We start from the raw sequence: 26,400 nt of genomic DNA on the forward strand, positions 1-26,400 counted from the left end.
AGCCCATGCCTTTAGACCAACAGAATTAAGGCTGTTGGTCTATGAAAACTTTTTTTCCTCTTGAGTAAAGAGGTGTTTTAAACTTTTTCTTTTGCTTGAAGACTGTTGAAAAAGAGACAGAAAAGGCTAACTTAACTTTTTTTTTAATATTAAAAGCAAGCTTTCACAGAAGGTACTATACTTCAGAACTGTATCTCATCAGACATTTAAAGACATACTTATTTTTCCACATATCTGAAGTTTATCTTTTCATGGAGCTATCCTCCTTTCTTTCCTTGAAACAGTTGACGAATTTCTCAAACGTTGACTACATAAGTAAGTGCAAATTGAGTAGCCTTGCTGCCAACTTTTAAAATTTTACTTCCATGCTTAAGTGATTACCAGCTTTACTTTCTGTAAGTGTGACAATTGATTATCTGACTGAAGCATCCCAAGCCAGGAACGTGTGTGCACCTATAGGGCTGCCTCAGGCTTGTGTCAGGTAGGAATGCAAATTTTTCATGTCACGGTGCAGTTTATTAGCCATGAAATCTCTAGGGAATAAGACATAGTCCTAACAGTACAGAATAACTTGTAAGAAGTGATTTTACTACCATCAGGAAAAAAATGCAAGCAACAAAGATTTAGGCAAACCAAGATCACCTGAGCATGAAACGGTAACAAGATTCTGCAAGTTTTAAGACCATCTCCTGCAAAGCTCTTGACTATTAGGCATCTGTACAGACAGTACGCAAAGACGATGTCCCTACACCACTGGGCCCACCAAAAAGAAAGGTGGTAAAATGACTTCCAAGCAATAGCTTCGGAGTTAAATTTCTGTTAAAACAACAAATTAAGCTCTCCCTTCCAAGCTAACCTTCTTGCATACTGCCCATTACAACGCTGATACCTCCAGAGAACCGCTCGACACCGTTTCTGCCCGCGCTGTCCGCTGCAGGGCTGCGGGGACCGAGCGGGGAGGCTGGCCGGGCGGCTGCCCGCCGAGGCACCGGGGCACGGTTACCTAACCCAAGGCTATCGCCTTTCAAACCCTCGGCGAACGCTCCCCTTGTCTCCTAGTTCACCACCTCCCTTTAAAGTCCACGGGGCGGGTTTTTTTTTGTTGTTTAAACCATCCGCCCTGTGTCCTTCTCGAAGACAAAAGACCAACCACGATTTACAGCCGCCGCAGCCCAGATCTCTGCGGGCTGCACGCCCGGAGGGCCCCTCCCCGGCCGGGGGGCCGCCCCGGCCGTGCCCCCGCCGCGCTCCTGCAAGGCCGGGTTTCCCCCCTCAGCCTCGGGCAGAGGCACCTGCAGCCGGGCGGGATCTGGTTTCACGGCCGCGGCGCCCTCGGGTCGCGGCTCGGGGCTGCCCGCCCGCCCCCTCCCTCTCACGGACACCCCTGTCGCCCGCCGCGCCTCAGCCGCCACCTGACAGCGCCAGCAGCCGTCAGCGCGGCCGTTAGCGCGGCGGGGCAGGACTGAGGGGCGGCGGCGGGCACACAAAGCCGCGCCGCCAAGGGGCCCTCCTGGGAGCACCGACCGACTCCCCAGCGGCGTCGAGGTGGCCCCGCCACCCGCCTCAGCCCCGCGGGGGCGGGTCAGCCCCAGGCCCCGCTTCTGTCCCGACACCACCCACACACACACACACATATACCCCAGCCCCAGGAGGCGCCAGGCCTCAGAGCCCACCGGCAGAGGGAGGCGAGCGGCGAGCAGGGGCGGGGAGCCCCCTCCCCGCGCGGAGGCCGGCGGGAGGTACCTGTGTCAGGGAGAGGTGGGCGGCCATGCTGCTTCCATCATGCACCGGCCGGGCCGCAGGAAGGACGCGCCGCGGCCCCGGCACTCACGGCCCAACTTCAGCAACTTCCCCAGCCGGCCCCGGCCAAAACCCGGCACCGGATCCCCGCCCGCCCGACGGCCGGACCCGGAGCCTCCTCCGCCAGCACACGGCAGCGGGAGCCGCAAGCAAAACCGGGCGCTGGAGTTCCCTCGCCGGAGCCGGAGCCCGCTCAAGGCAGCTGCAACAAAAAGCCGGAGCCGGAGTTACTGGCCCGATATGTTGGCCAACATCCCCGCTGCCAGTGCCGAGCCTTTCCCCTACCTTCTCTGTTGGCCCTGTTTCTGCTGGAGATGCCTCGAGCATTTTGAATGGTTACCGTCCCCCAGTTGAGTCTTGACCCAGGTGGGGGAAGTCCCAAAACAGGAGGTGCATCAGGTCTGGGCTTGGTTGCACCAGAATTTGGCACAGGGCCCAGGAGGAAGAAGCGCGTGAGCCCAGCAGGATGTGCTGACCGGACACATCCTCTCCTGGCTCAGCAGCAGCGAGGGGCAGCCCTGAGCTTGGCCTCTTGCCTCTCTCCCCCAGACCTCTCCACTCACAGGAAATTATATGCCCGCCCAGGGAACTGCAGGTTGCATATGTCTGTCTCCTTGTCAGACTGTTTGTGCTGGGTGGAACACTATGGGGAACAGTGGGTCTTCTGAGGGGGGGAAAGCTGAAGAAAACGGATGAGCAACCCTTACGACAGGAGGAACCATGAGACAACACAGGCAGCAAGAGAAAGAGGAGCAAGCTGGAGTGGGAAGCAAACAGCATCACATTCTCCTAACCAGGGAGAAATGAGAAACAACTGTGTACGAACTGGCTGAACACAATACTTGTGTCCCCACTCACTCTCCTGCTCTTTCTCCTGCTCTTTCTCCCACTTAGGGCTCCAGCTTCACCCAGGCAAATCTCCCTTGGCCACAACAGAGCCAGGGAACAGAAGGGCACCAACTGATCCTCCTGTACCTGCTCACACCCACACACTGGCTATTTCAACTACTATTCTGAGCTCTTTGCACTACATACATCAGCCACTGAGCGTGGATGGCAAATGTTCGTATCTTTTTACTTTACCCCAAGATGGATTAGGCACAAATTTAAACTTGAGATACACATTTGACCAATAAGAGGAAATTACCTGGAATCATACTTATTAGAAAGGTTTCACAATGCGCTTTGTTTTCTTTCTCTGTTCTTAATTCTCTACTACTCTGCATTCTTTTTATCCTCTTCAGCTCAGTTTCATGCCTGTGCTAATGCTCATGCCCCACCTCTGCATCCTGTCATTCCTCAGCTGGCAGTCATTCTGAGACACTACTTCTCATCATCTGTCATGAAACATGTGGGATCTCTCCTTCCCACCTATTCTCTAATAAGGTTTTATAGAAGCTCTGCTTTACCAACCTGTTTCTCACTCATCGTTGCAGCAAGAAAAAGAAGATACGGCAGGGAAGAATATAAAATTCAAATAGAACGGATATAATATAGTCACACAATTCACATATGCACTGTCCCACCTGTACTCCACCTCATATTCATTTCCTCCTAAGTAAAACCCCTGGAAAATAGCATAGGCTATTGTATTTCTACGTTGAATTTTTTCTTCTTTGATTAAAATTGAAATGCTATCCCACAGTCATTAATATCTGGAAACAAAACTAGAAGATTGTAAAACTACAGCTGTGTCTCCTGGCAGCAGCAGTATTTGAGCCAGTTAGTATTTGGGAGGGGGACACTCAGTAGAGCTTTGGAGGGCCTGGGTTTCCATTAGCTGCCATGATCTCACATGGATGCCCTTTGCTCTGTCAATTGTTTTCTCCTTCTCTCAGTGTCCTCTCCCCGGGTGATGAGAAGAGCTACAGCTTAGCAGCAGACTGGTGGCCTCTCAGGAGAGAGGTTACGCCCAGGCTGATGTCTTCTTATTGCAAATAGAAGGAAAATGTGAAACAGGGTAATGGGACCTGGGTCGGGTTAGAGGCTTGGTCTTGAGAGCTGTTGTGAGCAGGATTTTGTGGGCCAGCTATCTGACTTGGCAGATGTGTTCTTGCTGCTGTTCCCTTTCTCTCTGCTGGGTGTTGCATCGAGTGTTTCCCATCCAGTCCAGGACTAGACCCACAGCTTCAGTGAGGCTACTGAAATAAGGGTGTTGAGTCAAGGAACACCAGGGACTTGTACAGGTACTTGCCCCTCCCAACAGACTCTTCACGCAGAGCAGCCTCACCCAGAAGACAATTAAATGTCCCATGTCCCCTCTGAGCAGAATGTGCTGTCCAGCATGTATGTCTGCTCTGGCTGAATGGCTGGGCCTGACCTTCCTGAAGCTCCTGGGTTAGAAAATAAACACAACAAAACCCACCATTTTGCTCCCTCAAACTGTGAAGTGCACAGCAGTCTGCTGATCCAGAGAGCCTTTTCACAGTGCTGTTGAGCTCTCCTAAGCAGCGCAGCAGGCTACAAGTTGCACTTGCTGCTTAGGAACCAGCAGGCAGTGCCAGGGACCTGGTGACTTACCTTCACGCCCTGGCTATGTAGCACACTTGGCTCCTCCAAGAGGTGCACGGACTTTCAAAACACATGGTCATCACACATGACCACTCTGTCCACAGTCAGAGTGCAAGAATCACTCAAGGTAACCACTGTGGCCTCTGCAAATTAAAATAATAATGAGTTCCATTCAATCAATGCTGGATTGGTGTGGTCACACAGATCTTTGCTGTTGAGCGTCCTGTGCCTCCCACAAACAAACATTGTCCTGGATGCCTCCAACCACCTGAGTTAAAATAACTAGCTCACAGCCTCAGAATCTCTGTAATGATTACAACAGTACTTGTCAGCCTGCTGACAATGAACCCTTGTACTGCAGATTGGTATGAATCTAGAATGACAGCTCCCAGAAGGAAATCGCTATCTACTTCTAAGCTGGAATTGAAATGTCATCTCCTGACACAGGGTCATAAAACTTGACTTCAGACTTATTTTCTGCCAAGAGAAAAATTAGGACTACTAAAATTAACCTGAAATCATGGGGAGGTTTGCAAACCGATGCCCTCCAACTACTTTTCTTGTCTTAGCTGCAAGCAGCTCGCTAGGGCTTGGCTAGGGTGGAAGAACTCCTGAAATATGGAACTGAGGGACTTACTAAATGTACCTCTCCCTTTATGTGCTCCTCAGTGGAGACTCTGGTTTTCTGTCTCTCCCTTTGCTGACCCCACGAATCTTGGCCCTTTGCAATATCTCCTGCACTGAGAATTGTGTAGAAGTTGAAGGGGTGGTGGGATTGTGTGCTGGGTTTTTAGGAAAGCTTGTTAAGAACACAAGAAAGTGAAAAGGTCAATGTACAATGTAAAAAATTAACAGTTTCATTTTATATCTTCTCACATGCAACATAAATCTCCTGCAGGAAATGTGTTTATCTGTGATCTGCTCCGTAATAACTGCTACATGTTGATCTATTTGTCATGAGATCTTCTAGTACAGCACACTTTTGATACCAAAAGGACATGGAGAACAGTATTAGCATGCTATTATTTGTAAATATAATAGGATTTTCTACAGTTCTAAGTACTGACACTTTTGCAAATGGGTACCAAATGGGTACAATCACAAGTTTAAGTCTACACTGGACGAACAAGTGACTACTAATACATCAAAACGAGCCAAATGGCTTGCGAAGAACGGGGCTTGCACCAGTGCAGCTACAATAGCAACTGCCTAACCATTTTGGTGCAAATCCCTATTGTAAGATATTGCCTAAGTGTATAAAGTGACTGGTTCCAGTACAGTTGACTTGAATTTGAAGTCTGTGCTGCAGCAAGACAGCGTAGAAGTCTTACAAGTTACACAAGTCAGAATCAGACACTAAAGACCTCTGTGTTTATAAATCTCTTATGATAACCACCTTTGTTAGTAAAGCTAATAACATGTTAATCACATCCACTGGTCTCCCTGGAAATAACATCTTAAGTGTCCATCCTTTCCTTTATTATAGCTTTGTTTACATTATAGATCAGCACACAGGAAGCCCTTTTTTTTTTTCCAAAACAACACGTAGGCATTTAGTACAACTTGTTCTGCTCGTTCTAGGAAAAGTACCATTACAACCTATGAACACTCAGGAGGCTGACTAGAGGAATGACTCACTCCTGCCTCCTGCACACCTGAACATGAAATGACGTACCCAGCTTTCTGGAATTTCAGTGCAAAGCAGATTAGTAGCTCCAGTATTACATATACAGAATTAAGGACCTAAATGTCAGAAGGATGAAACCATTTTGAGTTTTACAGAACAAAAGGAACTGTATGCACAAACACACAAAATCCTGGTGAAAAAAGAATTGTTATTCTATGATCAAAGAATGAAACGCAAGGCAGCCAGCTCACAGGTAAACAGAAGCTGTCTTATGTTGCACAGGTTTCAGAAAGCCAAGCAACAGACATGCTCCTGATACAAAACAGCATTTTCCCACAGATTACGGAGAGATCCCTCCTGAGAAATGAGGAAGATGGTCACACAAAACTTTGATGACCTTTTGGACTGAAGGTACCTTTTATCAGAAATCGCAGAGTACTTTCCAGGACTAGTGACACAAGTTGTTTTAGGAACTCACAACTGCAGGCGTGCCTTTAACTAGAAATACACCCCAGGATATGCTTTATGTGCTCTTCACATTTTATGCAGCTGCAAGTTTTCCAGATATAGGGTTACTGGGAGGCAGGTATGTTTCAAGGCCACAAGAGATCATTACAATAATCTAGCCTGACCTCCTTCATCAGATCTTCCACAGAGATCTGCTGATTTTTTGCATAAAACTTGTAACGTGTGAGTCTTACAGCATATCTTCCAGCAGGTTGTCTAGTTACTAGAATATGTACACTGATCATTATGAAAACTGCATAGGAATAACCTGCTAATTCCTCTTGTGCTGTGCTCTTGGCTCCTCATGGTGGTTTGCAGACTTTCAAAGTTACAGATGCCTTCAAAGTGTTTTGAAGTGGGTTGTGGGATGATCAAATTTATACAAAACTAGCAGTATTAAAGAAGCACAAACTAGGATATTAAGGTATCTTTGTATATTTCTTCATCTGAACAGTTTTTTCTGTTCAGATGTCCAGAAATTCTCGAATATATCTGAATTTACATTCTTCATCTGGCAGTCTTTTGTCTGATAGAAACAGAGTACAGTATGGAATAATCGTACTTCTTTGTTTTTGTAAAATGATGTAATTTATAGTGCAAATATTCAAAATCCCGAAGGGCGAAACTATTTTAAAACTATGATAATTAGAAAGGACAATCTTCAACTTTTTATTAAGAGATTGGAATGTTAAGGTTGATGATAACCTGCATAAGGCTTGAGTGAATCTCTTCAAAACAATTAACTTCGGAAGAGTTGGCAAATTTAAAATGCACTACAGACCCATCTATACCATTTTAAAACATACACAATTTGTCTTTTCATTAAGACTGTAAGAATATTTTCTCCAACCAACTTGCATGAGACAATTTCGTGGGGCTATACCTCATGCCCCAAAAGAGAAAATGTAGACGTACGCAAGAGGTCAATTTGACCTCTTTATAAACTAGACAGATGACACACAGCAGAGGGACATTTTTCACATAGGATTTAATTTTTAATTCAACATCATATTTGAAACCCAGAAAAATCTTCAATAGGCACTAATTTGACATGATGTCCAGCTAATATAGGAGCTGGAGATTTAGCTGTTCCTTGTACAGCTTAATATATACTGACAGAAATAGAACAAGTGATACCACTGCTGAAACAGCAACAGTCTTAATTATAAATTAAACACATCAATATTGTAATGTGTATTGTATATTCAACCAAAATGAGGGTTGAAAACTAATACGTTTACAAAGTAGTGGGCAGAAAGCCTTTTACCGACAGTTTCTTCTGTTCCCTTTTTCCTTAGGCATGTTGTCTATACTATAAATCCAGGGAATGCATGGGTCACCTTTCTGAAACAGTTACAAGTCTATTATGTTTTAAGTGAATAGAAAATATTTTAAAAAATAATTCTACACATTGAATTCCCAGCATTCCCCTAACCTAGAACTAATTCCCTCTGCACTTCACAAAGATTATTCATTTTTTCCAGAATTACAAGATACATGAAGTAATTAGGTAAAAAAGCACATTATGGACCATTTGGATTTTTTTTCTTCTCATGAAATGGCTTGTCTTTAAGACAAACTCATGACTATTTATGGCATGATGCCACTTTTATGGCATTACCGTAAATCTTGATACTAGCAAGTGTTTCTTCTTGAGCCTTCACTTTTTCGTCCTAACTATTTTTATCTTCTTATATATTCTTGCCTTCTCAATTTTCTTTCGTTTTCATCTAGTCTTAATTACAATTACAACAATGTCAAAATGGTTTGGAAATTATGAAAATAAAATAACACTGATGCAATAATGTTGATCATAAGACAAAAAAACAACTTTCCCAACTCACAGTAACCTACTACCTGCAACCCAGTCTTCAAGCTGAGCAACGATTCAGGCACTAAGACAGCAAAATACTTAAAACATACATTTAAATTCATCCTTATTCAGGACAGCACAATAGTCACGTTTAATTTTACACTAGTAGTTAAAAACTCTCCTAAATTTAAACCGTATTCCACTTGGTTTCAGCAATAACCTCTCTCATGCATGTGAACTACAGCGACAGGACCACTGGTGACAGAACAGAGATCTCAGTTGGGTTATGGCACTGTTACCGCCAATGGTACAGTGAGGAGAGGAGTCAAAAGCTGAAACAATAGTGGAAAATCAATCGTATTTGAAAAGGTGTTAATGATTTTGCCCTCAGAGTTGACAAGGACAGAAACGGTTCGGCCCGTGTTTGTTAAGGACAATTAAGCCACATTTAAAACTGTGCTAAGTAAAATACGTGTTTTGATGCCTTTGTTGCTATGGAAAAGATCACAAATTATTATCAAATGAAGTGAAAAGCAAGAGCAAAGCATTACTTGCCCACACCTGTACCCGTGCGCTGTAAGGGAGACTGCAGGCTGCACTTTGTGAAAGCTATCAGATACCATATGGCAGCATTCTTTCTGCAGACAGAAGGAATTTGGTGTGAGTCTGTAGGAATCTCTACAGATACTCTTTTTGCTGCACTCCCCCTTCTCAGAACCACTGTCCTGCTGTATGTCCATAAATGAGAAACCACCATGTGGGATTATTTTTGATTTACAGCTCTGTAGCAGAGAGAGGAATCTGTTCTGTTACTCAGCCAACTATTGCACAACGCCAGCAGGCAAAATGTTCCTTTAAGTGCAAAACATATAATCCCACTGCTGTCATCATGCAAGACTGAGGAACATCGCCTCAAAACCTCTTTGTTTTCTGGACTCTTGAATTATTGATGTGTAATTAAATTTTTTCATTCTTCTAAATTTGTTTGGTACTATAGATAATAGTAATGTAACTTGACTGATGACATAGCACCTAAAACATTTTCCTTCATGAAAATGTTTTAAACACATACAATAAATATCACTGCTAAATATCAAAGACTGAATACTATCTCATTGCTATAAAGTACAGGTACAGTGAGTAGTTCACAATTCAACATATGTTCTTGTTTGGCTGCACACACAATGCAATTGAAAATGAAAACCTTAAAGATGACTAAATTATTTATCTAATGACTGATCTGTTTTCTGGTTTGTTTGTTCGGGGTTTTTTAAGATTTAAGTTGCAGAAGTAGGGCAGCAGTGATTCAGCCTTGATGGAACTGTTTAAGGTATGCACATGACAGATTAGATGCAAAAGAGCATTAACTGAATTTGAACTCCATCAGGTGACAAGGACTTGCTTACCTCTGTGTCACTTTTTTATGTTTCTTTCCTATTATCTGTAATAAAAGATATTTCATCAGCTTCGCCTGTTGTGTTCAACAGATGTAGCTACAAAAATCTGGTGACAGTTCATAAAGAAAAGTTTCATTAACTGAGTTTTAGTAGCAATTAAAGCAGCCATGGAAAATACTTACAGTGTAATAATCACTGAGACTGTGAAAACTACATCATGGATTTCAGTAGTTTCACAACAGCTTTTCAATCAAACTTGCTCAGTGTACAAATAAAATTACACTTAAATATATTCTGGCCTTAAAAATGTACCCCAGAATCTGAAAGACAAGCTGAGTTAACTCCCTCTGTTATTGGTAATATTAATTTAAAGGAAATGCACAAAAGCTGAAAAGCAACTGAAGAACGTATCGGTATATTTATACATAAATATCTATATCAGATTAACAAAATTACTGATAATGATGCACGACTGTCAAACCAGCCAGATTTTTCATATTCCCGTATCAGTTTAATTTGTGTGAACATGACAAAGAAATGTGTCCTTCTTTAGAAGGACAAACTCCCCAAGGTGCTCACAAGACAAATAGATATGGTGTAGAAAAATGACACAAAGAACACTAAGGAAAGTATTGAGGTTTCCGGTATAAGACAGCAGAAGAAGCCATATAAGCTAGACAAGAGCAGATAGCTAGACGAGTTTTGCAGAAAGAGAGAATGTATTCTTCCTAAAAGAATCTCCATGATTCAAAAGGTATTCAAATTACACCCAAAACTGAAATATTCTTGATTGTCAGTCTCTTCCTGTCTACTGAAGAGATATAATTTACCTTAGTGATTTTCCTTAGAGAAATATTTGTAAGAAATGATTTAATGAATTTCTGTCTCCTTTCCTTGTGATAGCATTAAACGATGGTAAATTACATATATACAGATGAGCATGAGAAAAAAATACTTCAAAATCATCAGTAGAGCTATTTAGTTAACTGTAAAATGAATATATAGATACATTACATAATTTAACTCCAATTCTCCTAAGTAGAGAATAAACCCAAGTCTCCTACATGGGACTACAGAACAAACCCATTAGCTAGATGTTGACTCAAAAATACAAACCATACAGGTACCTTGTAGAGATCAAGGTCAAGAAAACCTGTATGGTTGTATTTATAAATACAGGTATCTACTGTTTATTCTTGCTTTTCAGTATCCTTATTTTTGTAGTTGGGATTCTCAGGTATGCAAGATGTCTGTTAACTCTAAACAACAGAAGTTTGTGACAGCCCTGGATGATATCACAAAGTTTATTGTATTCAAATAAAAGTCAACATAATATCTAATTCTGACAATTCCAAATCCATTTTTCCAATATATGGAGTTCCTACAATCACAACCTAAAAATCTACAGTTATCCTCAATATAGGATCAAGACTTACCTTTACAGAGTAATTTTAAAGATTAAGTGAGTTACCAATATTACCACACAGACACAGGCTTTGAAAAACCTTGGTGTGACAGACCTCTGTCTTTTGCAAAAATAAAGCACAGGAAACAAAGCTGATCTGCATGGCATCTCAGAAAGAATAGTTACTAACTAAAAGAATGAGATAGAAGACCCGGGGGTGGTAGTGGAGGGTTTATCTGGGGTTTTTTTAACTGTATTTATCATGTGCATTGAAAAGCAAATTGGAGCAGATCTACAGCCAGGATTTTTTTGCTGCAAGTGAGGCTTGAAAGGGAAAAAGTATCAAAAAATTGCTTCAGCACATGGATAAGGAAATTTTTGATCAAAGTCTCTGATAGAAGCACAGAAGCTTGGATCACTTCCTTGGGTTTCTCAATCACTTAATAGGTATGTTTCCAGTCAGATAACTGGGAATTACTGTATATTTAATCTAATTCTTACTTTAAGAAATGTGGTAGAGGCAGGACAGGGGACTGGGCCTATATAACAACTGGCACAGACAAAAGCCAGCCAGATGGCATTAGTCTAAAAGAGTTCTCTTGCCCACAACATAGCATCTATGTATGTCCTTGGCAGATTCTAAAACAGCAGAGAATCTCTCTCTCTCTCCCCTTTACCATTATCATACAGCTCCCTTTTTAAAATATATAAATTTCTGTCCCCTGCTCTTGTTGCTTTGTAATAACTTAACAAATGGTTCATATAAGTAAAGCATCTATTCTACTAACAAGATTCAAAAAGGCAAAATTTTAGACTTTTTTTCTTTCAGGTACCTCAATTTTGTAACATTGCTGAAATAATGTTCATCAATTCCTGTAGCTCTCTTGGGATTGTTAATTTAAAAAGTAACACAACTTGAGTAAGCAATGTAATATAAAGATCTATTTTTGATCAGATGAGCAGATTAAATACATTACAAAAAGTAAAATGCCTAAAATTTTAGATATGCAAATTGTGCATATACAATTATTTGATTAAATGAACTATCTGTGCTACTTCTAGCAGCAAGAAATATTTCCAAGCACCTCACTCAACCTAATGTCATAATTAGACTCTTTGTGCACATTGAGTGCACAAAGCCAGCTTGGACAGGGCTTTGAGCAACCTGGTCTAGTGGGAGGTGTCCCTGCCCATGGCAGGGGGGTGGAACTAGATGATCTTTAAGGTCCCTTCCAACCCAAACCATTCTGTGATTCTATGATTCATTCTATGAGTAAGATCTGCCTAAACAATAGAATAGATCTACATTTGGTCAATGCTCTGATCACAATTTATTATAAACAATGTTACTTAAGTCTGATCCTCATCACTAGAAGACTCAAACTTTGCTGATAATGCAAACCACCTGGGGTTTGGCTAATGTGAAAAGGTATAAAAAAGAAACACAATAATCTAGAAAGAGAATCTGTGACAAAATTACATTTATCCCTCAAGTCTCCCGGCTGGATCTAGATTTACCATTACTTCCATTGCTGCATTATGTGAGCCAAACTTCCTTCTCTCATACACAACTGCACAATTGCTACCCAAGTCCATAGTTTCAGTGTATTCCATGAAAAGAAGATGGTCTTACACCAATACCTACTGCTTGTAAAAAAATCTCTTCCATCTCCAGCCAGCATGCAATTCAACAGCCACAACAGAACTGCACAATGCTGATGAGAGGGAAGCAATGTGTTCCACTGAAAACCGGACAAGGAAATGCCTAAAACTGTGAGCTGACTGCAAGAGTAAAAGGAATTGAGTCAGCGTTCTGGGGAAAGGAAGGAATAGGGAGGGGTGGAACAAGCAGTATATTCTTCCAAAAAAAAAAAAAAGTCTGTTCAAAGCAGATAACATATGAAAAAGATAAGTGCTACTAGTATGCTATAAATAATACACAATTTACTTAATGCATCATTAAAGTTCATGGATCAAATCCTCTTTCCTGGTAAAGTCATACTTGCATAACAAAGGCTCTCAGAGAGCTGGTTATAGCTTTCTGATTTACTACCCTGTTCATCTCTAGCACTGTGATGGGACTGGAGACGATTCATTAATGAAGGGACCCAAATTGCAGCTTCTCTACCCCACAATTCCTTCAAGACACTGTTTAAATGGGCTGTAGATCTGGTTACTATATTAGCTCTTAGTTCATTAAGAACTTTTCAGTCTAAAAGAGAAATTCCTAGCTGGGGCCTTGGCTGGTTTTCTCTTAGTTTGCACTGCCTGAGCACTGTACAAGGGACACATGACAGTGAATGTTGCCGAAGGCTTGCCACTTCTAACCTTCCTCACGTTTCTCTAGCTGCATGAATGCTTCAATTTCTCCAAAATAAACAGAGTTTATTTAGATGTATGATTGCACATCCATGTTTACAGATCACTAAACTGCAAATCCAATTCAGATTTCTGGTGTTTGGGGGAACTGTATCCCTGGATGCAACGTGCCCTCTGAGCATGCATAATTTGAAACAGATGGCTCAACAGATGAGCTGCCAAGCGCACAAGGCCAATTCAAATGCCATCCAAAAGTAAAAGTTAAGTGGCATAAAAGTTTTCCTTGTCCCACTTTAGATAAACAGGGCCTATCTGCTTGGAAGATGCTCTTTTCTCATTTTCTGCTGCCTTTCTACTTATTCTTTTGAAATATGGCATGCTCTAGAAAACAAATTCAGTTTTACTAGCTACCAAGATTTTATCATATATTTTCCAAATATTTTTTTTTCTTTTTAATAAAGCTCCAGCCTCTGGAGTGAAGAGCTTGCATGGGTTATTTCAGCTTTAATTAAAAAAAAAAAAAAAAAGCCAACAAGAAAGCAGCAAAATATAGGACCTTTCTGGCCTTCAGGCTTGCCAAGAAAATCTTGAAAATGTGAACCCTGAAGGTTCAGAGATGAAAATTCCTTTTTAACATGCTTTGGTTGGCTGGGCTTAAGCACAAATAAATAATTAAAAATGTCTGGGATACAAAGTCTACTGATTTACCATTTAAATCAACTGAATAGCAACAGCTACCAGAAAGTTCTCCCCAGCTTGTGATACTTCCAACCTTTCCACAGGACCCCCTGCCAAACACTTGGTCCATGGCTTGTCTAAGTGGAGGTATTGTTCCTGTTGGCATTACCACGCCTTGGGTAATGCCTCTACTGTAAAGTAAACCTGATGTAAAGCTACCATATGTCTCGATTTTTCCCAGATATGCCAGTTTTTTCCAATCTGGATTTTTTTTTCCTGAGGACACACATGCATCTATGTACATTTATATCTGTCTATTAACCTGTCCATCTCCCCAAACTCCGTTATGTAGTTGTCTGAATTTCTTAACATCAGGAATCCTGACACACTACATTCAAATAACCCAGAGAACAGCAGATTGCAGAGTTTCTCTGTGCATGAAAAAATCGAACATTTCCAAGAAGTAATTGCACTGTCTGAGCATCCACTGTACAGAATACGCCCATGTTGCTACTGGGAATAGAAATGACAGCCATCACTTGAGTCAGTGAAGCACTACTGAGATCAATTACACTGCCGAGTATTACCTATGCTTCACACAGTCACTGCATCAGCTGACACTGCACTGATTATCCCCAGAAATCTCTAAAATACTACAAGGCTACAATTAAGGATTTGTGGGTATACAGGATTCAAGCTAAAAGCCACAAAGAAACTGTAAGTTGAGTTAACTCTAAAGCCAAGATAAATACACTCAGGGTATAAGATCGGTCCACTACCTACAAGAAGAACAACATTGTCCTCCTTGTGTTCTAGAAATTCAGTGCAATGAGTAAATTTAATGCAGTGACTCTGTAGCAATTAAATGTATGCGACATCAACCCTGATAATTAACAGATTGAATTCCCATACTAAAGTATAAAGCCAAGTAGACATAACATTTTACAGACAGAATGGGTTAATGTTACCAATACATAAATGATAGTTGGATGAGAGAAAACTGGGTAGGATTTTGTTTTGTCTAAAATGGCCAGATGTATAAACCAAAATCTGATAAGATGAAAGACTGGTAAGACGACAGTTCCATTGCTACCAATTTTGCTGTATTCAGAAGAGCTGCATCTTTCCTCTAGTTGGCATACTAGACAGCATAAACCTCAGAGTGTAATACTAATGAAAAGCTCAGATCCTCCTCTTTTCTTGTGCAATATGAATAGCAGAGCTTAACTTTGGGTATTTACATGCTTTAATCTTTAAGTCAGTGGGATAAATTTTGCTCTTGATTATGTACATGTAACCACATCAACACCAATGGAACATACAAGTATGAACAACTTTTGGCCTGTTTGGCCTGAACAGGAAACACCCAACTAAACTCATGCTTTCATTCTTTGACATCTTATTTCCAAAGACTTAAGGTAGCTAATCTACAAACTATATTGCAAACTTGACCAGTAAATTAAAACAATTTAAGGTGTATAGCTCAAATAAATACACAACTGTAAGAAACTATGACGTCCTAAACATTACCAACTTCATCTTATGCTATGGGAATCAAAGTCTCAGTGATTACTGCAAACTACTTTTGTAGTTAAGACTTGCTTGTTAGTATATTCCTCACAAGTTTATTTTCAAAAAATAATTCTCTTGGGCCATGGAAAGCAAATGATGTAACTCTCCATTTTGACAATTGTCCAGAGAATTCGGTTAACTCCAGTAGCATTTACAGATTTTAATATTAATGTTATTGTACCATTTGCTCAGAAGTTACGTTGCAGTTACTGTTCAAATTAAACAGTTTATCAGGGCACTGGGAAGTATGAATAGAACAGACTGAACTGTTGAAACTTGGAAGTAAACAGATGCAACAAGGCCTGGATTTTCATCAAGTTTTTGGCTAACAAACTGAGTAACAAAGCTGCTCCGTGTGTGCCGCTGCCTACAAGCTGAGTAGGATTCCCTTTGTTTCAGTCTGTGACATCTGGGCATATTTCAGCAGTTCTGACCAAGTTCAGCTTCAGCAAAAGTCAGTGAAACTGCTACTGTTAGAGAATGGGCAAAACAAGCTTCAACTACTAACATGTAAATTTAGGCTACGGTATCATTAAAGATCCCAACAGAAATTCCACTCTTTTACTGGAGAAAAAAAAATACTAAGAACCCAAAGCCCTCCTTGAAAGAATACTTGGAGTCTCTTAGCTAACTCTGTGACAGTAAGAATGTATTATAAGAATAGAGGTAGTGGCTCAGAATAAACGTCTGAACAGCTGAGTGTCCTGTCTCCAGCATTGGCAATAGCTAGTGGCTATGGAAGATGGCAGGAGTAGATAAGCGTGTAGTGACACTGCCCTAGTGTACTTCCCAAACCTCCAATAATTTACAGCTCAGAAGTCACCTGAACTGGCTTTGTTTAATTGGTGCGAGTGGTTGTTTTAGTCTACATAGCTGATGAATCCATCCTATAATATGTTCCAGGCTTTTCTCTTCATACTGCTAAGGTTGGAAACCTAGCCAGGGTGGGCTAGGGCTTTCCCCTGATCTTTGAACCTGGGTTTTCTCCCCTGATCTTTGAACCTGGGTTTTCTTCCTGCTGGTACCAAGCTGATGAAGCTGCAGGAAGTGCTACTGTGAACCGAATTCTCACTTCATCTGGAAATCAGATGTGGCTGCATTCTGCACATGAGTCTGCTAGTTCACACATAGCCAGAATAGTCTCCTGACAGCTCCTGAAAGCTGTCAAAGTAGCAAAACACCCATCTGCTCTCTAAATTGAGGTCCAAGTGCAGAGCGTGATTTTTCGGGAGCAATTTGAGTTTATTCTGTCAGTTCTGGTGGCTACTTATTTTTCTTCTACTAAATCAAATTTCTGCTACTTTTCCATTTCTCATGGGAAGGGGGAGGGCGGGAGAGAGAGAGAGTTGAGTAGGATGAAAAAATATTTTCTGCATTTTTGCTTCCATCAGAACAAGGAGGAAGCAAATCCTTTAAGCAGCCACCAAAAAGGATTATTTTAATTCTCAGATAAGATGAAAAAGCCTTCTCCAATTCTTGGTAGGATAAACCTTGCTACCTTTGCCTCACATCCTTGTACAAGAAACAGTAACCCTAGAGAAAGAACTTTTTGGCATCCCAAAATCAGAGCAGTGTTAGATGAGGGATTATACTGTATATATCACACGTACAAAACACTGAGAGTGATTCTAGATCTAAAGAAAAATTATGTGGCCTTAAGTCCCAGAATGAAATGCAGAAGGTGCCAGAAATTGATTCTAAATTGACGCAACTGAAGTAACAGATACCCTTTTAATACTTCTAGCTACAGAAATGAGTAATAGAAGCATTCATGGGATAGTGCTCATTCTATATACTTGTGTTTTACGATTGGTTGCTCAGCTTTAGATCTCTTTGACTTCAATTTTATCCTCCCTTTCATCTCCTTAGATTTCCCACCCAGCACCCTAAAAATTTCCATAGATATATACTTAAGTCAAATACATTATTTCTGCTATTTACCTGGACCAAAAAAAAAAAAAAGAGGAAAAGAAAAATTATATTTTTTCTTCAAATTTTAAGAAAAGACTGTACCAGACAGCATGGATACTGTTCATAACAGCCTAATAATATACATATATTTTGGAATCTACTTGTATATACACTAGCTTTAAATACTAGCATTGACATTGCTGTATGTATTAATAACAAATAAATACAGTGTATAAAGAAAAAATAAACACTCCTTACTGAAAATAAACATAGCATATAATCCTTACCATGAGGGTCAATACTTTTTAAAATATTAAATCAGTTCTTACCTTTTCCTTTGCTAAATTTGCTACACATTGAAATCTACTGTAAAAGGTCTGAATTTTGTGAGAAGACAATGTATCTATGGTATTCTCGCAAAACAAATTGACTACAAAAAGCAAGTAACCTTATTTGAAACATATTAATACGCCAAATCCTATGAAAAAGGTGATGGTGGGAAAGCTTTGGGAAAATAGATTATGCTTATTTGCCTTTTTGTACCAGTGGGCTGCATACTGCAGCTGCAGTAAGCATTCCAGTTGAGCAGCATTCCTTTATATCTTTTCAAAGTAGAAATCACTTATTTGTGGTTGAGAAAATAGCAGGGACTTCCGCATTAAATTTTAAATAAATTCTGCCCACAGGATGATAAGATGCTTAAATCAAATGATGAGACATTACCCATCTAAGCAATGCATTAGGAACATAAAATCTGATTCAGCATGCTGTGAACTCTGAACTCTTGTACTCAGCAAAGACATCAGGCTTGCTGTTCTCAAGACTAAGTTATGATTTGTTGTAAGTTTAATAATAAAATAGTAAAATTACAGTGAATCGTTCACCTTGCAAAATTAATTCCAGCATTTTTCTAGTTGTTAGATTGTTTCCAGATTACCAGAGCTCAGTCTAAGTGCAGATGTAAAATAGCTTATATAACTGTTTCTTCAGTATAAAGGCTAGGCAAATCTTTTAATTCTTTTGAACTAGGTTTGTAGTATATTTAAGTTACAGATTTTGTTAGAAGCTGCTTTCTCTATTAAATTTGTATTGCTGCTAATGCCTTCCTCTCTGAATACTGAAAGATCTCAAGTGTGACAGGGGCACATGGGAGGAATTTTCTACCTTCCAATGTGTAAAGGTAGTACAGAAGATACCAACATTTCTAAATGGCAAAGCCCCTCAGCAAGTTCAGAAATGTGCTTCTTGAAGAAATGTTGAGTCTTAAAATGTCAGTTAACATCTCTTGCAACTGCCATATAAGGTTGTTATTTCAAGCTGTCCCATAAAACTGTAACCTGAATTTACTCTTTTATCAGACCGTAACAAAATTTAAGCTATGTTACTGTTATAAAGCTACTCAAATTTATAAGGCCCTTAAAATGTTTTTCTCTGTCTGTGAGTCACTTGAATTGCTTAACTGAATACCATCACACCCTGTTTTTAACACATTCTGCAACATCTGACAAACTTTTCCTAGTCCTGTAAAGTATTAGTGCCAGTTAGGTGAAGCAGCTGCATCACCCTCCAGACATACAGCACTACTAGAGAGGATTAAATAACTACAGATAAAATAAAACTTAGTTTCAGAATCATCTCTATTTTAAATGCAAGAGAGATTCTTCAGCCCTTTCTTAAATGGTATCACATTTGGCTGAACATATTCCATATGTTTTGGGGAAATGGCCTCAATATCATAATACTCTCCAGTGCAGCTCTAAACATGTCATGAAAGGGTGAGAATCTGGACAACAATAAGGCAGATCTTTATAACGGTCAGAAAGAAAAGTCCCTTCTCTAGTGAAACCTAGTTCAAACACAGCCTAAGTGGAAACAGAACAGGGACTCTGAGGCCCGAGGACTTTAACCCCATACAACCTTTCATAATTTGATTTCTTCTGGTGTATGCTAATATGGAGTCATTTAGAAGACTCAGAAAGGTCTGCTTAGCCCTCAACAAGGTTCCTCATCCCTGACCTAGAGGCATTTATCACAATTCATTAAGACCAGAGAAAAACTAGATTAAAAAAGACAGGATTGGGAAAATTCATTAGTAATGGCTTTTATTTGCTGGGATCATACAGGAATTGGCAAGAAAGGCCCAAGATAGAATTATTTGTTTACCTCAGAAAACCAAGAGAGCCAACTACTGTCTTCATTCCACTGTAATACTGTTGTTTTTTTTTTTCACAAACATTTGTATTAAACCCCATGACAGTATAATAAATCTATTCAGAAAATCTACTTACAATAGCAATTATTGGCATACTTGATTTGATTATCCTTTTATAAGAATGACTGCTTGTAGGGTGATTCTCTCCTATCTATCTTCCTCTCTGTAACCCCCTAAACCAAGCATAATTCTGAAGAAATAAAATAAGAAATGTTTAGGCTCTGATGTTGTTCCTATTCTTAGTGTAGTCAGTATATGCATAGAGGGACTAGAAAATACCTTTGAAGGACAGTAGCAGGAGACTGAAGATGACACAGAAGGCTTCATCTTCTGCTTGATTGTAGTTTATTAGTGCATTTGTTACCCACAAAAAAAATCAAATGGAGGAAATTTTTTCCTGAAGGTACAAATAAAAGACATTACTTGCTACCAACAAGCAGAAAAAGAATCCACCATCAGGCTAAAACATAATTTCTTAATTATGATGATTGTGTTGTCAGTAGTTGACACAGTGACCTGATAGGACAAGAAATACAAAATGAAGCTACCAGCCCATTCCTGAAGTGGGAAAAGAAAAGGAAACAAAATGTCATTTGTTCTCTTCTCAGATGGCTCCCTTATGTTCTACAGAATGCCAAGCAATTGCAGCTGTTGGGAGAAGCTAAAGCTGCTTTCACTGCTGCCAGTCATACTCCCAGACACCATTACGGAAACCCACAAGCCACCTAACTTCATCACTGAGATGCATCAAAGTTAGTTCAGCTATAACTTCAGGAAAATTTAAGAGGAAAATACTTTACAGTAGAAAAGTATCAGACTTTTGGTATACAGTAGAAAAGAATCAGACTTTTGGTATACTACTGCTTCTAATTCCCTCTGCCCTGGTCCTTCACTGGTATTTACTCTAAATCGTCAGTACCTTCCTCTTGGCTAGAAATCCTATGGATTTAAACTGTAACGGCCAAAAAAACCCAGATGTAATTTATTGGACAGGCTTGGACAAAGGAAAAGAACATAGAAGAAATGTTTAAAAGTAGGGTGCAAGTTGGGATGTCCTGGAAAACAAAGGAAGGATTGGGCATATCTGAGGTTTCCCCCTACACTCCTGCTGGGACAGTCTGAGTACTCCAGGGGCCACTTTATTGGCTAAACACTGTGGCTGGTCAGGAAATATGTGTGTGGCTGGACACTCCAGCAAAATAATGCAACTGAGGCCTCTGTGTAGCAAGAGAATGATGCTGGACAAGATTTTCAGCTGATGGAGTATAAAACAAAGGCAGCACAAGGTAACAGCTGCTGCTTTCCACCCAGTTCTGTTGATCTCTGTAGTATGTAAAATTCAGGTGTCAGTAAGTACTCTACTTAATGTTAGAGAGGTTTTGTAATTTAAGTTTTGTAAAATATGGAAAACATCCCAATAAAGCTGTCCACAATTACAGAAAATAACAGCTGTGTGTAACTGTTTCAAACTAAATACAGACGGAACATGTTAAAGCAAACTAAATTATTCCATTAAGAAAGTAACTTATTAACTTCTATTTCATTTTTTCATTTAAAATCATTGATGCTGTAATATACAAAGTATATAAAGGTAGGTTGAAATCAGCCACAACTGTGATATAGTTTGTTGAACTAAAATGTTTGCACTGATCTTTCAAAACAATTTGAATGGGCACCTAGAATCTTTATCAGAAGGGTCTAACTAATTAAGCTTAATCCCTTCAACAATGCCCTCATGAACCATGTTCAATATATATATACTGGAGTCAATATATATATACTGATACACACAGAAGGCACATCATCCTGGCATGTTGAGAAAGAACATAATACTAAATGGGTCTGTATCCTGAAAGCTGATAACAGAATATAATTTCATATGTATTTATTTCAATTTGTGTGGGTTTTTTTTGAGAAACAGTGAGTCTCTGATCTCTGCCAAATTACCTAAAAAGAATATCCACACTACAGTTCCAAAAGAAACCTCAAGATGAATTCCCCTTTAACATCTGTTAACACAACTCTTCCACCTACTGTAGGGCTTTTAAGGTTTAGCTAAATTGAGCTAGCTAGAATACATGCTTTTTTCTAGTGGAGACAAGTCTTTGGCACATTTCCTCTCAAAAAAGTCAAAGAGAATAAAGAACCAGTAGTAAGATATTCAGTGTATGCTGAAGTTGAGCAAATTCAGCCTCTGGCAAACCAAGGTAAATAGAGAGCTCTTCTGTCAAGAATTTCTCATTGAGAATGCTCTGCCTACAGAGAGCCCTTTCACAGTTAAGGCAAGAGGTTTTTTGCACAAGCTCTTTCCACAGTTTCAACTCCTCTGGTATAATACAGTTAAAGTAGTGACCTGAGATAATAACGCTCCAGTCCAACTACAGCTTTAAATGGTAGTACTAGTAATGTTCTGGCACCATCTGATGCTTTTTGTTTTGCTTGCCTGGGTATAATCTCTAGGCAGCCGCTTTGTTTAGTCAGTGAAACAAGAAAACAGACTACTAAGGTCATATGCAGCTTGAAAAAGAATGCTATCAAAATTAACAGGCTGGGTTTCAAGACTGAATTGTGCATTAGCTAGATTAAACTGGTAACACCAGGCATAAACACACCACCAGGTGACTCTGAGGGGTAATGCAAAGTCAACACTATAAATTTCACTTGGTAACAAACCAGTAACCATTGTGACATCTGAAATTGGAAGATTAATTAGTAATACAGAAGTATTTCATATTTTCCAAAATCAAACACAGAAGTTCTGCTTTTGAGTGATTCTTTTTCACAAAAGGGGTAACAGGTGATTTTTCTATTAAAATTAGCTTAACTTAGTATAAAGTCGCAAAGCTTTAAGACACTAGACCTATCTCAGGCCTACTATAAAGGGATTTTTATATTAAAATCATAACAAGAAAAACTGGTTTTATATATGGATGAAAAAAGTTATTCCGTGAATACTGTAAAGATTGCATGACAAACACAAACCTCATGGTAAAAGCACTACTGCTGCTGCTATATTGTTAATCTTTAGGAAGGAACATGAGTATCTCTATGGGTCCTTTGAAGATTTTACATTAAATTACAACCGAAGTTACGTACTTATGTCAGAGAAGATCAGTGCCAAAGAACACGCCTTGCTTTGAACAACAGATTTACAATCATCCATAGCACCTAGGGAATTCACTCCAATCTTGGATCAGACCGCAGGAAAGCCGTATCCCATTTGAATAAGCCTTATCCTTAAAGGGATCTCTCGTCCTGGATGTTTTTTAAAGACCCTGGGGCCAGGCCATATAGCCCCTTCAGGAGAGGACCCAGGCCCTTGGCCTGGACTGGTTAAGCCCAGCAGGCACTTTAGACAAGCAAACAACAGAGAGGCAACGGGACAAGCACAACAGCGAGAGAAACGAAAAAGTGCCGTGGTGCCGATCATTCTAGGGGACAGGCTAAGGAACGCCCTCCCACAACCGAAGCCCCAGGGCGTCGTGCCCTCACCACACCGCTGCCACCGCGCAGCCCTCCCTCACGCCTCGCCCTCTGCCTCCCCTGAGCCGTGAGGGGAAGCCCCCCCGCTCCAGGAGCCTGATCCCCCAGGGCAGCAGCCCCAAAACCCAAGCCCTCCGGACACCCCGGCTCCTCTTGTCCCCGCTGCTCCTCTCCTCACCACACCACACCACAGTCCAGCCCAGCCCAGCCCAGCCCAGCCCAGCCCTCCCCTCGGTGCCTGCCCTGCCCTGCCCTGCCCTGCCCTGCCCTGTCCCGCCCCACCCCCCTACGCGCGTCCCCGCTGCGCGCGCAAACCAAGCCCCTTCCCGCCCGCCCTCCGGGGAAGTGTGGCTTCTGGCCCCACCCCTTCGCTGCGTGCCCCGCCCCCTTCCCTCCTGTCGGCCGCTGTGTCTCTCCCCTGCTCCCCTCACCGAACGGGCGGTGTGTGTGTGGCGGTGGTGCCGGTTCGGTGCCTAAGATGGCGTCTATCATGGAGGGCCCGCTGAGCAAATGGACCAATGTCATGAAGGGCTGGCAGTACCGCTGGTTCGTGCTGGACTATAACGCCGGGCTCCTCTCCTACTACACGGTGAGGGGCAGCGGCGGGCCGGGCGGGTGAGGAGCTGGGAGACCGGTTGAGGCGCAGGGTGGGGGTGGGGAGGGGACTCGGGGCGGTGTGAGTGCTTGGGTGGCCAATGGGGAAGGAGGAGGCGGCGGGAGCAGCCAATAGGGTGGCCTTGCGGGGAGATTGATCGGTGGGGGCGAGCGGCGTTGTTATTGTTGGCGGCCGGCGCGGGGGGAGGGGGCGGCTCCGGGGCGGGGTCGTTGGGCGGGAGCGGCCGTTGCCCCCTCGCACAGAGTTCCTTGGCGGCCGGAGGCTTCGGAGCCGGCGTCGTTGGAGGGGTCTGGGAAGGCGTAGGTGGCTCCCAGGGCCTCACACCCACCCCCGGGCAGGCGGCGACCCACCCCTCTTTCCCGGGGGAGCGGGGCCGGCCCGCTCGCTCCGGGTGGTCCGGAGCCTTGCTCGGTGATGTCCTCGGGTCCCGCTGCCTCAGTGCTCCCCTCTCTGTCCAGCGGGAACTTGCCCTCGCCCTGATTCGGCCGCTCTGCCTAGGCGGCGGGCCCGGGCGGGTGTCGCCTCCGAAAGGGCTGCGCCGAGCAGCGAGCTTCCCTGTCGTCTCTCACCGAGGGTCGCGGACACGTTGTCGCGGCACACGCCGGGTTCGCCGCCTCAGCGGCCGGTCGCTTCCCAGTTTGAGATTGACTTTCCTGCTTCCGTTGAGGACTTCCTACTTTTAGGCACGAACTTTTAAAGTGCAGTGTGTTAAGAAACTGTGATGTTTTCCTTGACTATTTTTTTTTTTTTTTTGTAACCGCTGACAGGCCCTGACTTGCTAGCCTCTTCGTAGCTTCTTCTGTGGAAATGTGAATTAAGTTACAAATATTTTAACAGTACAAACTCTTTTTTCAAGGGTATGTCCTTAAATGAGAAGGCTGACTGGCTGAACCACGTGCATGCACAGATAAGTTTTCTTAGCATGGAACAATTACTGTTAGTGTGTCAGTCTGGATAAAGCACGTACAAACTTAACCTGTAGTAAATTGTAATAGATTTACAGCAAATAAGTTAACTTTGAGTATCATGCTGAATGTGAAGGTATATTCATACAGAAGCATGCCATATAAAACTTTTTTTCCCTAAATACGGATTTCCAACCCTACTAGGAGAGAGCTTATCTCTCCAGACCTGGGAGTTTTTATGAGCATAAAACAGTTACAGACTCTCAAACAATTTTGGTTCATGTAGGTTCAAAATCCCTCACCTAGAATATGGATGGAGTTATAAAAATGCTTTTATAGTTGCTTTTTAATGGCTGTTCAAATGTCAGCTGTTTGACAGAGATGAATTAGTGAGTGTAGTCTAAGTAGAGGTCCAAGGTGCAAAGTCATTTAATGCTCAGCTACAGAAATAGAAACATTTGCTGATGACTAGTGCGTATAATAATAATTCTGGTTATTGCACTGACTTTCATCCGATGGTCTTCACCTGTTTAATAAAAACCAGCTCTTATATTTCATGATTTCCTATCATTAGGTATCCCTACATATACATTACACTTTTATCATGTTCTCTGTTATTGTAATGACTTTTAGTGCACAAATTTAAAAATCCTATAACTACCTGTCCTGAAAAATTCAAGTTGTGATCAAGAAATCAAATCATGTTTTCTACTTTCTGTGCCTTTACTACTAAGAAACTCCTGCAGTTAACATTTATTTTAGAATGCTTTTTATCCATGTGCTGTCTTTTCTGCACATATGTCTGTGAAGCAAGTGTTATGCCATTCTCTAGGCACCTGAATTCATTCTTGTATCTAAGGGTGTGTGTCGTGTTGAAAGACTGGCTGCCGACAGAACTGGTCCTTCAGCACGCATGCATCTTCATGTGTGCTGGCGTGATTATTCATAGGGCTGTAGGGTCAGCTGGAGTATAGGTTTGAAAGATAATTCAGATCAAGTCCCAGCTGACTGCATGCCTCACAAGTACTAATATTAGCATTGAGAAGGTAGTGGGATACTGTTTCTTTCAGCTTTACCTTTACTTTTAGAGTAGTATGTCCTGAATGGTAGTTCATAAGGCTGTGGTACATAAGCAATATTAATTTGGAATGTTTTAAGGTTTGGGGGCTTTATTTATGTGGGGAAATGGCCGGTTGTAATTCTGTATATGTCCACTTGTCTTTTGAATTATCTTTGTGGTCAGGTACATAGGGTTGTGTACTCCATTCCCTCTGAGCCAGTTTCAGTTTGAAGCAATGTAGTTGCCTTGCTGTGCTTGAGTAAGTGTAACTGAGTGATTCTTGAGCCTGAAACTGGCCCTTCCCTATGAGCATCATGCATGGGTGGGGTAGGCTGAGCTTGTTTCAACCTGGCTGCATAGACATGCAATCTGGAAACGGTTTTGCTGATAGGAGAGGTTACAGTTAACTGTTCAGGTTTTACCTGCTCATCACCTCTCCTTGGCCCGTTTCAATCCAGAAGGTTGCACATGGCAGGAAACACTTTCTTCAGTAGATCCAATAACTAATTAACCTTTGGCAGAGGAGCTGTGGAAAACTGAAGGGTAATAACTTCCGATGCAGCTGAACTTTCCATCAAAGCTAG

The 26,400-nt window shown here is 41.5% G+C and overlaps 1 protein-coding gene across 4 annotated transcripts in view; it reads left to right on the forward strand.

Moving 5' to 3' along the window:
* The first annotated feature begins 23,631 nt into the window (after window positions 1-23,631).
* Window positions 23,632-26,400, forward strand: part of OSBPL9 (oxysterol binding protein like 9) — a 62,418-nt gene continuing 59,649 nt past the window's right edge. For 3 of the 4 annotated variants that reach the window (XM_086462044.1, XM_086462043.1, XM_086462045.1), the window contains exon 1: window positions 23,632-23,824. In XM_086462044.1, the coding sequence (XP_086318170.1) occupies window positions 23,714-23,824 (111 nt within the window). In that variant the 5' untranslated portion in view covers window positions 23,632-23,713. The remainder of the gene's footprint in view (window positions 23,825-26,400) is intronic. The other variant, XM_086462042.1, reaches the window with a different exon arrangement.

Source organism: Leptosomus discolor, chromosome 3 (genome assembly GCF_034619465.1).
Source record: "Leptosomus discolor isolate bLepDis1 chromosome 3, bLepDis1.hap2, whole genome shotgun sequence".
Classification (NCBI taxonomy): Eukaryota; Metazoa; Chordata; class Aves; order Leptosomiformes; family Leptosomidae; genus Leptosomus; species Leptosomus discolor.